Raw genomic sequence first — 17,914 nt, forward strand, 5'->3', positions numbered from 1 at the left:
ATGCATATTCCATCAAAAACGTGAGATGCGTCACTTTCTGATATTAGTACCAAGGTATATGATAATTATTGGATATATCAGTGCGCGGGCGAGCTTAAAGATGCAAAGAGCTGCAAGTGAGGTGGAATAAGGAACCGGAAGGTAGATTTGTTTGACTCCAATAATAAGAAGATTGATGCGTGTATTAAACGAACCCTGGTTTTATTATCTCCTTCCAAATAAATATCAATTTAATTATTACAGATAAATTTACAGATTATAATTTAGATGGGTGAAATCACGAGTATGCATTCTGATGAATTTACGAAATCGATCGGACAAAGCGTAACGATAACCTTACGGTTAAATCTTTGATAGCTGACTGACATATTGATTTCATGTACTGAGTGTTTTTATAGTGATTCGATACAATAGAAAATGCTGCTATCACTACTTAAATATTTTGATAATCATGCTTTATTGTGTAACGCATGATTCGTTTCATAAAGTATAAACAATTGATTTCAATTTGAACAATTATGCACTTTTCAATAATTAAGCAGGATTGATTTTATACAAATAACTTTTGTGCATATCATAGCAAACTTAAATAAGTAGGATTATTTATTAATTTGCATTATTATTGATTAAGTGAATTATTAAATTATTTTTGCTAAATTAGCTTTCTGTTGACATTTTGATTGACTCGCATAAATCGCTTGTTTTGCAATTTTAATAATATTATGTTGCAAGATACATTGTAATTATAAATTAATAGTTTCCTGCCAAGTCATGCGGATGGTAGGGTATTGACCCTACACACGCTTAAATAATATTGATATTTTCATATAATATACATAAATTTATGAATATTATAATATTCAAGTTATGTATGTTCAATATATGGAATGTTATATTATAAAAAAATCTTGTGAATTATTCATTGACTAAAAGAAATGGTTTATTAAAAAGAAGTAATATTCCATTTAGCTAAATATTTTTTTTTTCGTTTCTAGGAGGAGGGTGTCTGGAATCGAATCCCTCCCTCAGTTGTGCGCGCGCCTGAATTGTATAAATTTAAGAGCGGATGTATTTCTTATCTTCGTGATATTCGATATTCGCTTACACATACAGTGGTGGGTTTAGAATCTTGAAGGCACTGGTTGATTTCGAGGCACCCCACGATAAAAAAATAAAATTAAACCATAAATTCCAACCACCAACGAAAATGCGACCGTTGGACCGAGCAGAACGGGGAGAAATTTCGCATTCGCTCACGGTTCATCCCAAACTGTATGTGCTACAAAAATATGCGACATGATTATTAATATAATAAATTTTAAATTCTTCTCTTGGATGTGTATTAATAAAATAACAATTATTTTTTACGAGATTAGCTTGATTAATAAAAGAGTGAAAATCAGTTTTGTTTCTCATGAAAATGCGACATTTTCATGCGTCATCCGACGTGCGGGTATTATAAGAGATAGAGCGGCCCAAAAAGCTTAATACCAAATAATAATAATAAAAAAAACATATCAATCAAATCAAAAAGGGATTTGTCCGCCGGATAATCTCCTTTGCGTCTTCCCTTTTTGCGGATAATACGGAGTGCTATTTGAACGGAATAAAGCGAAATTTTCCTTTCAAAAAAAAAAACTATATATTATTATATATATTAACGTAGGCATAAAGGTATAAAAAAAAATGTGTTACCGGAAATGTGTAAATTTCAGACACCGTACATTGTACAACATGGATTTCTATTTATTTACTATTTTTTATGGAGTCAGTGTGTTGTGGCCGACCCTCTTTCGTTGCGACGATATTAGAGCAATCTACGTGCTACGGTGTTAACTCAAATGAAATGTTTTTAAATTTTAATTTTTCGTGTAAGTTTTCTTTTCTGAGTGCAAGTATTGTATTGTATAGTTTTTAAGTTAAAAAAATTATTACAATATTACAATTAAATGCGTGATTTCATGCGGATTGAGGTACGGCGTCTATTGTCCACCAACCCCTTCTGACAAAAATGGACGATATAATTTTGAAGTGAATAAAAAAAATCTATATCAATAGTTAGATATAATAATGCTATAGTAGGTAGATATGATCTTTTGTATTTCGACGTAATCTTTTGAAATTTTGTTTAGCACGTCTTATAAAAAAAACTTCCGACGATTCAATAAATAAACAATTTTAACAAAATTTTAAAAGAATCTTATTTTGTTTATACGGTGATTGCTATAAAAATAGTGTCTCCGTCTCGCTTGTGTTTCACTCAAAATTCCTCGTAAATAGGTATACACTTTCCAGATAGTTTACAAACTTTCGCACTCTATCCTGCGCCGGTAACATTGATCTAGGTACTGGCCCGAGTCACTTAGTAACGATAACAAAGATGTTCAAATTACGTATAGGCTGTACCATTCAGAAGTACTATTCAGGGGGTCTCGAGGGTTCTCTTCTTGTTAATAAATAAATGATTATGCGACCCCTCGTTAAGACGATGCTAGATTTTAAATAACGTTGTGATTTTTATTCATCCCCCAAGTATTGGCGCAAGGAGCGTTGGAATTTGGAAAGGAAAATTTGCCGCGCAATTTTTATAAGAGTTTGCTTGAAGCATTTTCGTATACCATGTCAAAAATAAAATAAAAATAAATCTTACACTTACCAAAATTAAAAATATCAGAAAACAGCAAAGATTTTGGAGTATAGGTACACAGTAGTGGTGAAGAATAGCATTTAAATTATAAACCTATTAACATACGTAATATTATAATTGTATAAAAATAATAGTATTTTCAAAAGTGACCTCCCATTGTGCCTTAAGCGTAAAGTGTTTGCTACCAACGCTCACGTATGCATGTAAAACATGGACTCTTAATGTAACGTGACATGGAAAGATGCATGCTGGGCATAGCGCGTAAAGATCACAAAATAAATCAATTGATAAGGAAGCACAAGAGTATGCGATGTGTAATAGGTCGATAAGCAGATGAAATGAATGACATTAGGCTGGACAACCGCTTGACAAATGCAGTCAGACAGTGGTACCCAAGGGCTAGTAAACACCCACAGGGATACCCTAAAACTCCTTTGCATTGACGAACTCATAAAGTTCAGTGGATGTACTTGGCAGTAAATAACTATGGACCGAGAACAGTGGAGAGAACTAGGGGAGACCTTCATTCAGCAGTGGATCAGAAATCAGAAAAAATATTATTGTTTAGCCGCCATCTTCGTTTAGAATTAGAATATAATATCAGGTTGAATTTTGAATTAGTATTCGGCACTCTAAAATACATGTTTCAACTGAAAATCAATCAAATCAGACGGTAATTAATGAAAATTTAAATGTTGGTCACCATGTTGGCATTTTATGGACTTCTAATTAAAAAAATGTCAAGTTTATCTTCGAATTAGTATTCAACACTATAACATACGTGTCCCAACTGAAAATCAATTAAATCAGATGGTAATTATAATACAACATTGAATTTTTCTCCGCCATTTTGGGATTTCAGCAATTTTATATTAGAAAAAGAACTCTTGGAATATGGTTATATGCCAAATTTCATGTCTTTATACAAAAGTGCACAATTATTTAGATATGCCGCCGGATTAATTCGAAGTACATTCAATGAACGTTTTGACAAACTAAGCTTTTCGTCAATTTACGTAATTATATTATTTAAAAAATGGACCCCCATGGATATCGCCTACTCGCATCTGGCTTCGACTTCGAATTAAAGAGACTTTTCGATACAGTCAATTAATAACTGAGAATATAAATCTCAACATACTATAAAAGACTCCATTAAATTAATCTTATACATTTTGTAATTTTGGACGAAGTTCAAGTCACTCTTAAATTTGAGCAAAAAAAAAGAAGATTGAGTTAGCTTTGACGCAGGCAACACCACTTATAGTGACCATCCCATCTCACAGAATCTATCCGCAAAGTTGGAAAAGTTTTAATTAATCTAAGTAATTGCAACTTGTTTCAGGCGACCGGTCGAGATGAAGGTCCGGCAATGGGAAGTTTAGCCTGAAAATGCAAAGCAGGATGTGAAATGACGCGTGCGAGGATACTCCCAGACGACGATCAGCGGCCAAGCGAAAATTACGACTTCAACCTCACGAGATATATTTTATTTTCAACATATTATCCCATCTCGAAATTATAGAATTTTCATTGGATAATATACCTATAACAAATTTTATTGCATGTACATATTATTTACTCGTAATTGAATGGTTTTTCAAATTCAATAAAATAGGTAGTTCAACAAAGACCAGTGACGCTCTCGGCTCTCGTGGTGCAGTGGGTAAGGCGCTGGCCTTCCACCCGAGAGGTCTGGGTTCGACTCCCGGTCATGAAAAAAACATTTATGTGTTTTTTCAAAGCCTGGGTGTTTGTGATTGTTCAAAATTACTAACAACTACCTTGTACGAATAAGCAAGGACATGGTTATTAATAATTCTATAAAAAAAGACCAGTGACGTCCCAAGGTAAAGTTCCGCCCTTATGCAGTATTAGAATGCCGTTCTCATTCATTTTAACACGTTTTTATCAGCTCGTATTCTTGTTTGTCCAGTACACATTTTTTATTGTGTGTTCAGTCCTAGCAACTAAATTATTAATATATACGTACGTTACTATGGAAATCAATAGGAAATGTCAAAATGTCATTTCAGTATTCTATATTTATTCAGTATTTCTATCAAGTACAAAAAAGTATTTATTAATACATTGAATTGACAAGTTTATATGATTCAACAGAAAATTTAAAAACGTGATATATGAAAAGTTCTTTTTATCTTGTAATTATTTAGTCTCAAATTGTATGCACAACTGTTAGACATCTACTGAGGATTAGAGAATTTCTACGAAATCTACTCTCAAAGGGCGGTAGTTTTAGGTACATAGAAGTCTGAAGCGCTGTCTAGTTTGGAGGCCCCCTTTTGCAGGTTTAGACTTTTTAAAACTAACACCGTTTCATAGGAAACAGCCACTGCTTCCGAAAGTTATAATGATCGTATTCGTTCCTTCGTTTGCCGCGATTTCTAATTTGCCGCCCCCAAGCAATGCATGACCTGTTCACCCGCATGTGACGTTACCGACGAAGCCGCTCACATATACTATTATGTTAGTAGAATAGGTCAGATAAATTAACGTACATCTACAATAATCACACTTGTTGCAATGTACTTACATAGACTTAATTATTTGACCACTTACAATACCTACGTATTGTACAACACAAAATTCGGCACACACAGATGCGTGAATAGATCAACAATGCTGTAAATACATGAAAGAGGATTGATTTATGTTGTAAACCATATTAAAATCTAGGTGGAGTTAAATTTTTAACCATATTCATTTACATTATTTAGCATACGATATAATGGGATTTGTGTAAGTAGTATGGAGTAGATTTCAATTAATGTCCTATGAGTTGGATCCTTTTGTTTTTCAAACAGCGTCCATTAGTGAATCAATCGTTTGATAGGTACTCTTCAAGAAAACGTATATTATTTTCCACGCATGATTGAAACGTACTGATTCATATTGGTCACTTTCCAGTAAAAGATTGTGTCTTTTCATTGTCGTTACATAGGTAATATTATGTAGATGGCCTTTTTATTTCGGTTTTGTGCTGTAATTGAGTGCGTATGAGGTAATGAGGTATTTTAATGAGTGTTGAGAAAATTCATTATTCATTATTGCTATCATTTTTTATTTTACCACGTTTTTCTTAGCTCGTATTCTTGTTTGTCCGGTGGTTGTTTATCCAGTACAAATCTTGCAATCAATTTTTAACTAATTTCCCGACTTGCTAAACATTTGAAAGTTTTAGAATATATTAGAACACGATGCCAATGCATTCTTTTAATACTTTTAGCCATCTTTAAGTAGAATTGAATTAATTACTTTCAGTTAATTCTGTTTTGTATGAAAAGTTATTTCGGAAGAAATCCGCTATTATTGGTTGCTAAGGGGATGGTCCTAGCAACTAAATTATTAATATATACGTGCGTTACTATGAATATCAATATGAAATATCAAAATGACATTTCAGTATTCTATATTATTTATTCAGTACCTATTTCTATCAAGTTCTAAAAAGTATTTATTAATACATAGAATTGTCAAGTTTATATGAATCAACAGAAAATTTAAAAACGTGGTATATAATAAGTTAACACACACTTACACGGGCACGCTTTTTTATACATATAATTGTGTGAGTACTAATTTGACATGGATTTTTTGTCATTTACAATTTATAACTCATGTATTTTGTAAATATACATAGTTAGTCAGCTTATATTAAAATAATTACAAGATAAAAAGAACTTTTTATATACAACGTTTTTAAATTTTCTGTTGAATTATTATGCTCAATATGCTCAAACTTGTACTGCTATGAAGTAAATAAAAAACAAACAAATATAGAATACTGAAATTTCATTTTGATTTCCATAGTAACGCACGTATATATTAATAATTTAATGCTAGGACCACCCAATTAGCTACCAATAATAGTGGATTGGATTACGGATTTCTTCCAAAATAACTTTTAATACAAAATAAAATTAACTGAAAATGAATTCAATTCTACTTAAAGATGGCTAAAAAAAAGTATTTAAAAAATGCATTGGCATCGTGTTCTGATTTATATTCTAAAAGTTTCAAATGTCTAGCTAGTCGGGAAGTTAGTTAAAAATCGATTACAATATTTGTACTGGATAAACAACCACCGGACAAATAAGAATACGAGCTAATAAAAAAACGTTGTAATAAAACGTTTGCAGTACACAGTATGTAATGTAATATATTATTTATCTATCTACCAGGATGGCAGAAAATTGTTTAGTTTCAAATTTCCCGGCACTATATTTTTTACTGCGAAGATTATTTCCCATGTGAAAAAAATAGTGAAGGGTTGAATTTATCCGCGTCTTTTCTGGAAGCCTGATACTTGGTCTTGATGAATTGCTTGGTTTATGACGTACAAAGCCATATTGTGCGCAAGAGATCCCTGCAACACGACGAAATAATGTTTTACCGCTCGGGTGACTGATTTTCGGTGAGAATTGACTCGGAAAAAGGCAAACTTGTTGGTATATGTTAGAACAGGAGCGGATTTAGACAGTTAGAGGCACAGCTGCAATGTCTGGTAATTGGTGGTTTCCACAAGTTTATGTACATATCACACTATTTAACAGTGGCGAGGGGTGTTAAGATTTAACATAAATAGTGTACACAAAACTTTGTCAGTCATACTTATTTGTTTTCATTGAACTTAGAATACAATTTGCAGATGCCCTGATAACCCTGTCTAAACCAAACCATAATAGTTTAGGTATGCTATGGGTGATCCGACAAAAATAGTGCAGAGTTTTTCAGTCATACTTAATAGTTTTCATTGAATTAGGAATATTTGACAGAGGGTGTTGGTTAGTTTTTTTTTTTAAATTAAGTCCTGCCTACCCAAACCACAGTCGATAAAAAATATTTTTCTATCTATAATATATCTAAAATTATATATGGGTTAAAGTCATAATTTTAGATATTTTATAGATAAACGAATATTTTTTGACTATGGCTTGGATTAAGCAGGGTTTAATTAAATTTAAAAAAAAAACTAACAAATACTATCTATACATTGTAGCCTGAGTTCAATGAAAACAATTTAACTGATAAAGTTTAGAGTGCACTATTTAATAGACTACCTCCACCTCTCGCCACTGCTATTTAGATATTCAATATTTAGTTTAGTAAACAAGAGTGAACATGGACGATAAAGAACAATCAATACTCGACTTGATAAATGGACTGAGTTTTACAGAACTTATCAATATTTTTGATAAACATGTCAATGTTATTATGTTTTTGTTGACACAATGTTAAAGGTTTTCTCAACGTGATCGAGTAAAATCCTAATTATTTGACTGGGATTACAAACAAATATACTCCGTGACCGGAAGGAAGTTGAAAGTTCCGTTTTGATACACACATTCCTGATAATTTAAATCAAATGTGAAATTAACTTACCTCTTGACAGTACCACATCGGACTCTTGCACACGGTAACCAGGGACAAGTTCTGCGGCCGGTTCAGCCATACGACACACACTTCTGTGAGAGAGATCCACTGGGCAGACGTGAAATAATGGTCACTGCAAGAAAATATGAAAAAATACGTTAGGTTAATTAAATTTTAACATTACTCCATCACTATTTGTATTGCAGTCACGGGTAGGGAATCCAATCCCGAGCCAAAATTCTGATCCCGGGATTTCGGGATTACAATTTGACAATCCCGGGGTTGGTCCCGGGATTGGCATTTTTTCCATTGTTAATATAAAATTTTTATATTTACAAATAACATTGATAAAATCGGTCAAAAATAAATCTAGTATAATTTATACTATTTAAGACATTTATTGTTAATATTGTATACGTTCAATCTTGGAAATACACAAGTTTAATGGAGTAAATAATATTGTAATATAAATAATAATGTGAATTTAATATGAGATTGCTGTTTCTGATAGTAAAGACATAATGAATGGATTAGCGAGATTTAAAATAGTGAAGCAAATAATCGTGGCGTACTTATGGCCTTTCCGCTTCATAAATCTAATTAGTCAGCCAAATATGAAACTGCCGTAAAACGTATGATATCATGGTCGAATTACTTTGTTAAAAGTGTGAAGCATTGTTTTTTTCCAATCTTTCTCATTTTTAATAATTTATGTGAAAAAATAAAATGAATCGGCAACCTACACATGGGTATAAATCAAACTTCATTCAAACTCAGTTTATTTCTAATGTAGTTATTTTTTATTAAAAGAATTTTTTCTGTTATATTTTCGCTTTTATTTTATTTTCCATAAAAATTGATAAAAAAATCAATCCCGGGATTCGTAGGTATCGAAAATAGCTCGGGATCCCGGGATCCCGGGATTCGGGATCTCGGGATTGGAATCCTTAGTCACGGGCTATACGCTATATAAGTGGCAAAATGAGAAGACTTTCTGAACCACTTCCATGTTTTGAGGTGTAGCCGCGAGGATCGATGATTTAAAAAAAAGGATTTTGCTTGGTGTTGTAACCATACCATAAGGTATAAACTATGTCTACATTTGATCACTTCATCTTCCACTTCACTCCAAGTTTTTAATTTCGGTTTTAACATCGAGTAGTTTTGCGCATGCTTTATTTAGGTTGAAAGTGTGTTACGCACCGCGTCAACTGTCTACACTTCTACGTCAAATGGTTTTCATTTTTTCGTAGGAAACAGTGTTTTCATCTTTTTATAATGCTGCAGGGCTCGAAATGGACCGGAACGCACCGGAGCGCCGTTCCGGTTCATACGATCCCCAAAATTATCGCTCCGTCTCGTGTAGATTATTAATTTGACCGCCTGAGTGAGATATATCATATTATAAAGAAATCTAACACAATCGTTTTTTTTAAATACATATATGTATAGAAGTAACAGTGTTAATATTTTCGTAAAATTATCAAGCGCTCCAGTTTGTAATATTTTCCATTTCGAGCGCTGTAATGCTGATTTTAATACAAAGATGTAAGAGTTAGAGTATTTTCAAAAAAAACTATAGCACACATTTTTTGTTTTAAATCCTTCAAAATTATAATATTTTTGGCTTATTTGGCGAAAAATTGTAGTATAATAATATACCATTATACATTTCTCGTGGAATCATTCACTTAACAACACTGAGTCGATGTTGAACAGAAATCCATCGGTGATGGACCTATGTACAACACTTTCATCACGAAAACCGGCAGTTTTGTAACTGGTTTGAACCAGTCAATGCGCAGGCTACGCATGCACTGTGATGCGTTCATCTAGCGAATAAAAATGCCCGAATCTATATAGAATAAATCTAATGAATTTCAAATTATACACATTTTTATTTTCTATAAAAATCGATAAGCAAAAAAATTTAAAAAAATATCGAATCCATAAATTGTCAAAAATCAAAAATATCACCGATACATACAAGATACATTTCTACACTACTTTTATATATAATACGAGTAATCGTTAAATAATATGTAATAATGAGATGAAGTTCAGCGAATGTATATTTTGTAACAGTTTTACAAAAATTGTAAGCGTATAAATCTTTTTCTAGTTATTTTTATTTATGGTATATATTATTATTGTTTATGGTTTATTGAGAGTACTTTGATATAAATTATCATCTTTAATATAAAATGCCTATATTAGCATTATGCTCCATAAAATTTATAACATTATAAAAGTGGTCTTTGGGTTAATAATATTATGGTGAACACCACTGCTCGAGCATTAAATTTGTAAACCAGTTCGCCTACCACATTAGAATTTTACAAAATAAAAATTCTTTAATATGAAAAAAAATCGTACAACTATTTCAATAACTACGACTATTTATCACCAATACAACGAGCGTCTGAGACATACAAATCAAATGAATTACCCATCAAATCCCAGCGCCGCGGGAGGTTTCAGATTCCTCGTTCTGATATTCTTGGGGTCTGCCAGGTCAGCGACTGTCAGAGTGACGACGGGGTTTGGAGTACCAGGTTTGGGGTATCGCAACGATCTAATTTCCGGGTATAAATATCCTTCGTCTCCGGCCCCGTACCATGGGAAGCGCTGCTCTTCCACCATGGAGTCGTTGAAGGTGGCGTACAGCATCAGGTGGCCGTCTTTGGACATCCATAGCGCCGAGTTTGAGGATATCACTTCCTCTGGAAATAATATATAATAAATACGATTTAGTTCATAATGATGGCAAATATCTAACCAATTTTTAAATGTTCTTGTAATAACAGGCATGTAATGTGGCTAATTCTTATTATTCATTTCAGTATAAGGAGATTTTGTTAATAGTACCTACTAGTTTAGTCAATAATACACTCAAGTGTCATTTGACTGAGTTTACGTGACTTTTGAATTTATGCAATAACCTAGCACTACCATAGAAACCAAGGAACACATAATTAATGCGAAATGAAATACATAACGGGGGCGCACGTCTATAATGTGTGTTTCATTTTCGTAGGACGCTCACACATTCAAAACACTGCTTCAAAATGTAGTGTATTGGAGTATAGCCTATCTGAATTTTATTAATTAATCTGTTCTGTGATAGAAACTCACAATTTAGTGCCGCGGTCTGACTATATACGGCATTGCTCCCATGGTGCACCTTATCAGAAAATTTACGAACCGGGGCGCTCGATAATTTTACGAAGGTATTAAAGTGTATCTATATTTTTTGTATTTTTGATAATAATTCTTTAAGTATCTGATATCTACAAAAAATATTTATACGAAATATACTGTGAAGACTTATATTATTTTCTTTTCTTCCTTTATCTGAGACCCATAAACAATGCATAGTCTGTTTACTCTCACGCAACACCACTGATTTATATTAATAAAATATAATGTTTTAAATACGATCATTTAATTGAGTAATTAGTTAACTTCACAATCAATAAAAATAAATAAGTATCCTAAATAATAGTACAAAACTGTCATTAAGTATAATTTGTTCGAATTTGTTTTTTATGAGTTTAATAAAACACCAAGTCTGTTTGTTGCAGGCCGACAATGATATTTTAAATCGTCCATTTTTTTGGTGAAATAACACAAAATCTCACTATTGTTTGTGGGCAAAGAAATTTCGTATGAAACGTTAAGAAAACATAGATGTAAAATAAATGAATGTGATTAGTTTCCGAATAATTCATGTACAGTATTTTAATTTTTATCACGAGACGGAACGGTAGGTTTGTGAAATCCGGTTCACTTCGAGTACTGATTTTGATTAAAACTGCGTGTCGTTCGGTGAGGCCATTAACTTCGATATCTATTATGTAATGTTGTAAACGATTTGACGATTATAAAAATACTAATGGTTGAAAAGAACATTAAAAGAAATCATTTTAATAATTTAAAATCACCACAGAACGTCTGGCATCGCAACTGGTTGGATAATTTATTAAAGCTTAACCGAAAAGGGTAGGTACGAGTTGGATATTATATTATTTATGGTTCGTCCAACTCATTAGGCAACTAATTCGAGTTTTTTAAAGTGAAAGAAAGCTGTTCATTCAAAGGCGACTTAATGAGATGCAATTGTAGAAACTACCCACCTATTTTATAACTACTACTTCATAATGCTCCGCCGAACGAATTTAATTTCACCCTCTTTTGAAACGTATTTCTAAACTTTCTGGGCAAGTCTTGAGAAAGCTGTTTGTACGTAGCGTAAGTTTTATAATGAATATTTTTTTACTACATTTCACACTTAGTTTTGTTTATTTGTTTTATAAAAAAAAAGATAGTATGTCATTTATTTTAATATAGCTATGTGTAGGGCAGAGACGCGTCAAGCGGGAGTGTTAAAGGTGCGAAACACCCGGGCGGCAGCGTTCAAAGTGCCTCGGCCTTCCACGTCCCTAAACTCGCTATGAAAGGTGAAATAATCACTTTTTAGATTCACCACTTTTAGTCCCTGACTCTCCTGTTTCTGAAGAGTATCAATCAGTACACGGGTACAGAGGACACTAATGCATGTCAAGATAAATGACGGCAGAGCAAGTCAAGATTCTTTTATATTTTCTAAACTCTCTCTTTCACCAAGGTGCATGATTGCTATATCAGTCCCGTGCAGCTTCGTTTGGGAACAAGTAAGTGTGGCACTGAAATCTTATCATTCTGACACGTTTATAGCGAATGGAAGGCGGCTGTGCACAAATCGCGGCTACATATATATGACGGGTGTAGACTTTAAGTTACCCTAAAGCATTTTCCGCAAGATATAAACATACATACAACATCTCTCGTGGTTCAATGCGTAACGTACTGGGGTCACATCCTTTCTCAAAGCCTGGGTGTTAATGTGATCGTTTCCCCACTGCACCAGTGTTTTACTACACTATTATCATCGCGTATAATGGTTAAAAAATATAATTATCTATATTAAATTAAATTTTTAATGTTCATTACAACGTTTTTATTAGGTCGTATTCTTATTTGTCCATTGGTTGTTTATCCGCTGCAAATCTTGCAATCGATTTTTAACTAACTTCCCGACTAGCTAGACAGTTGAAACTTTTAGAATATATCAGAACACGATGCCAATGCATTGTGTTTAATACTTTTAGCCATCTTTAAGTAGAATTGAATTCATTTTCAGTTAATTCTGTTTTGTACGAAAAGTTATTTTGGAAGAAATTCGTAATCCAATCCACTATTATTGGTTGCTAGGGGTCTGGGGTCCTAGCAACTAAATTAATAATATATACGTGCGTTACTATAGAAATCAATATGACATGTCAAGTACAAATTTTTTTGATCGTTTAAGCTAGTCAAGTCAAGTTTATATGATTCAAAAGAAAATTAAAAATGTTGTACTTATATAAAAAGTTCTTTTTAAATTTATTTTTTACTCATAATCCCTGTGTTTTATAGTATAAGTATTGTTAACACATATTTGTTATGTCATGACGTGAACGCTTTAAATTTATAATTTTTCATTTTCATGAATTTGAATAATCCGGATTTGACCAGTGAGACGTCATTATGTTGGTAAATTAATTAATTTTTTTTTTCGACTATGTCCGATCCTAATAGGATCATATGGGCCTCCACAGAGTAGGGGTTTGTATTAACAGATTTAGTTTTTACGAGAAATGGATGTCAGCCACTTGCTCAACCTCTTGCTCAACCTATTAGGTTGAGCAAGTGGACCCTTCAAGTGGAACCTTGACTCACACACAAATTGAAAAACAATATGTGTACTTGCCAGACCCAGGATTCGAACCTGGGACCCACGGCGTTATAGTCTAACGCTTAAGCCGCGCGGTCTCCGTGGGCGTGAAAGAAATATAATTATCTATATTATATATTATACTTATATTTTGATGTACGAATAAATAAACTATTAATGTTCATTTTTATGGAACCCGATTTGAGAAACCGCTGACCTAGTGAGTCTGTAGTGATATTCAATTGAAATTAGCAATGCTCCACTTTTGATTACGTACAGCTAATATAGTCACATTATTCAGGTCACACGTAATTCATAAACCAAATCGACAGCCCAAGTTCGCAGCTGTATCGGAGTTAAGTTATTGTTCTTTTAGTTTCGGGTCGTAATTATTGCTTAAGCTAAGATTAATTACGGTTCACAGTTTTAATGGACGGCCTTCGATTTTCCCGAATTAGAATTTCGGGCCCGCTCCCCACCGGAAAAGTTTCCCCAGCCGAAGAAAATTGTCACAGTTATTATTTATACACACCGAAAGGTAAAACAATCGGTGACATAAATTATAAACTCTACGGTAGAGACCAGTGGCGAAGATTGCATGTTTAATTAGTTGGAATGAGATAAACGATTATAACATAATGAAATAATAAGAATACACACATTTTGTAATCAATGTGTTACAATATACGATCGAAAATTTATTATAAATATCATCATGAGTTTTTTTTGTTAAAACAATGGTGCAGGAACACAGTTCTAGCTAAACTTCTTACCTACTAAAGAAAATTATATTCAAACATCATTTAAAGCAACTTTTCCTTTGCCACGAAGCGCATAAAAAATTAAACAAACAAACAAATACAAATAAACAACCAAAGTTGTAAAAAATAAAATTGTAGAAACATAATATTATTATATTTCAATACAAGTATATAGTGATATCCATGGCCTCCACATCCAGAAGCGGGTTCCCAGTTCAGGATCTTTGGCGGACCCCTACCCATCACTATGGTTAAAGGCAGTGAGACGCTCTATAGTAGCGTTTTTCAAGTATTGCTCGAGGTAAAATTAAGCGTATTCAGTGTATCATCAAATTAAATCAAAAAAAAGTTCAGGTTAAACCTCAGTTGAGGCATGGTCTAAAAAGATCGTGGCTAGGCGATGCGCGGATTGTGCAAATGACGCGTGCCGAACGAAATATAATTTGTCATATAAATCCAAGATGCATCCATTTAATGTTCTGTTTATTGTTCTATTAGTAACAATAATAATATATTCATTGATATGTTTTCTTTTTCAAGTAAATGCGTAACGTTTCTTAGTCATCTATATACGATTTAAGAATTAATACCCCCGTCGCCATCACGAAACAAATTGACGTGTTCACAGCTCGACTTTCGCTCTCCGATTGCCAGAGTCAAAAATTTCGTCACACCTATAGTTGAAAATTATTTGCTGTTTCACTTATGTATGCAGTTAAGCCGCGCGGCCACCGTGGGCGTCAACCGTCAACGTCAAATATTTTCCAGTTATGAAATAATAGTCAATATTATTTGATTGTAGTATTTATTATATAGAAGGAAAATATTATCAATAATATATTTTTACACATACTACGGCAATATCAGATACAGGCAGTAAAAGAGAATATATTATTATGAAATAGTCGATATTATGTCATTAAATACGATGAGCTATTTTTATAAAAGCTAGTAATTGAAATGTATGTACCTAACATATAAACTAACCCTTCTATATCAGACCTTGAAATGTTTATTTCAAGCGGCATTGTATAAAATAAAGTTATTATTAGTACGTCATATGCGATTCGTTTATTTCTATTTTAGTATTTATAACGCGTAGAAAACTATGTCGATTTTTGTATGGTGGAATATTTTAGTAAGTACCAGTTTTTTTCGATTCACTGTAATCGGTTATACAACCTTTAATTTAATATTATACAAATAATTATTATATTTACACCTAGGGTCATCCATCATATGGATAGTTTTTAAACACTACAAAACATGCAGTATTTAAAACAATAATCATGAAATATCATGATTGTTTTTTTTTTTTTGTAATATTTTCGGCGTCGTATTTTTTTCTAAAAAAGATTTTTCTAGTGATGTTGTCAAATTACAGTTGACTCCCGATTATTCGGGCTAATTGTGGAGAGAGGCGGCACGGATAAAAGAAAAACATGGATAATCTGATTTTTTCTTTTTAAAATACAGTAAACTCCGATTATCTGTACATTATACGGTGTATACAACGATATGATAGCTCTCGGAAAATTCGAAGTATTAAAAGATTCATATAAACAAACCAAAATCACAGATTTTCTTAATAAATAATGAGTATTAAACATGTTAAAATAATTGCCTGCTTTAGCAATGTATTAGTATTTTAAAAAGAAAAAAACATAGTTCGGATCATTCATGTTTTCCGTTGATCCATCCCGCCTCTCCCCGCCATTAGACCGGATAATCGAGATTTTACTGTACTATATAATAATATTACATATTACACATTATTTATTAAGAAAATCTGTGATTTTGGTTAGTTTGCAGGAATCTTTTAATGATTTTCTAATATCAGTTCGAATTTTTCTAAGAGCTATTATATCGTTGTACCTATACACCGTATCGTGCATGGACAATCCGCACATGGATAATCAGGAGTTTACTGTACCTATGTTTGTCTAATTGTATGACTGATTTGAAGCTTTTCAAGGTCCTCTTTTAAATCTTTTATAACGAATCGATTGCGTCATTTGCGTCAAAGAAAATTGCCGCTGATTTTGATTATTATTCTCATAAGCATTGTACATTGTTATTCTATAACACATGCGTCGTTTATAAACAAATAAATTAAAATATAGTGGTTGGGCCATTTATGTTCCCATGCCACTCCCTATCTCCTCATCCACTTCCTAATCCCCAGTGTTATTGTTACCAGACAATCAATAAGCAATTACGGATCATGAGAGACGGTGTTACAAAGAACATGCAGTTGCATCTCAACAGCGGGCGTGAGCGGGCTTCTAATAGCTTTCCGTCGCTTAAGTGATTGACTCAATATATACAGGACTCATTCATAATCTATAATCATCATTCACACACCCTCACATATAATCCATAAAGCTGTGTCACAAAGTGCGTTAGTGTACGAATCGGGTGACCCAAAACAACAACACCACGCAAGTGAAAGTTGAAACCAGACCACAGAGCCATAATACATCATCACAAAGGTCAGTGTCTGGCATTCTGTTCCATTGCCCCCACCCCCAGATCCGACCTCCTCATCATCCCACAAAATAATTACAGTCCACTTAAAAGCTCAACCATATAGAATAATTGATTTAAATCTTGAAGTATTGGCAAACAAGGGTAAAAGTATTACAGGTAGGTATCAAAATAAACAAAATCTTTTTATAGATTAAGCAAAAAGTCACAGCAATCATTTTGTTTCATTAAAAATCCATTCCTATTATTAATTCAGCAAAGAGAGCCGTGTAACAAAAAATATAAAGAAGTTGATTTTTTGTTGGATTTGTTTGAAGAACAAAATTTTCTACGGACAATAGAAAATCCAAGCTGAGTTTTAAGAAAGAAAAAGACGAAAATGGCCGTTTGAAAGTTTGGTCGCCTTTTCGAAATTTGTCAGGCGACCATAATTGAAAAGCGGTATTGTAATAATAATCTAGCTTCCTCTCCTGCGTCAATCGTAATGAAAAAAAAATGCAAATAAGACTCGCAACTAATTGAAATATATGATTGTTAATGGCTTTATATAATTTATATTTAAATTGTTGAAGTTTTTGTTACATGATGGTGTTTTAAAATAAAAAAATGATCTTGAAAATCAAACCAAATCGGAGTGAACGTTCCCGTCTCGTGGAAAATTAAAAAAAAAATCTTTCCGGTTCGCGAATTATTAAGAAATTTAGTTACTTTACATTTCTAACATTTTCAAGGTTTGTGAATATAATATGAGTGTATGTTGTTACTAACTCAACTAATTAAACCATCGTAAAGAAGACATTATGTATAAAAACAAAGACCAGAACATAAACACGAATATGGCAGACAAATGGAGAAAAGTTAATAATATAG

At 32.8% G+C, this 17,914-nt stretch overlaps 1 protein-coding gene across 1 annotated transcript in view; it reads right to left on the reverse strand.

Annotated features, from left to right (window-relative positions):
- Dpp10 (Dipeptidyl peptidase 10) overlaps positions 1-17,914 on the reverse strand; it is a 137,176-nt gene that overhangs the window by 29,802 nt on the left and 89,460 nt on the right. Inside the window, exons 5-6 of the mRNA XM_085940098.1 lie at positions 10,491-10,764; positions 8,051-8,174 (exon numbers count right to left, since the gene is read on the reverse strand). Coding sequence (XP_085796224.1) covers positions 8,051-8,174; positions 10,491-10,764 — 398 coding nt within the window. The remainder of the gene's footprint in view (positions 1-8,050; positions 8,175-10,490; positions 10,765-17,914) is intronic.

The sequence above is a fragment of the Rhyacophila brunnea genome, unplaced genomic scaffold (assembly GCF_057557595.1).
Source record: "Rhyacophila brunnea isolate RB1 unplaced genomic scaffold, BYU_Rbru_1.0 scaffold_12, whole genome shotgun sequence".
NCBI classification, from domain to species: Eukaryota; Metazoa; Arthropoda; class Insecta; order Trichoptera; family Rhyacophilidae; genus Rhyacophila; species Rhyacophila brunnea.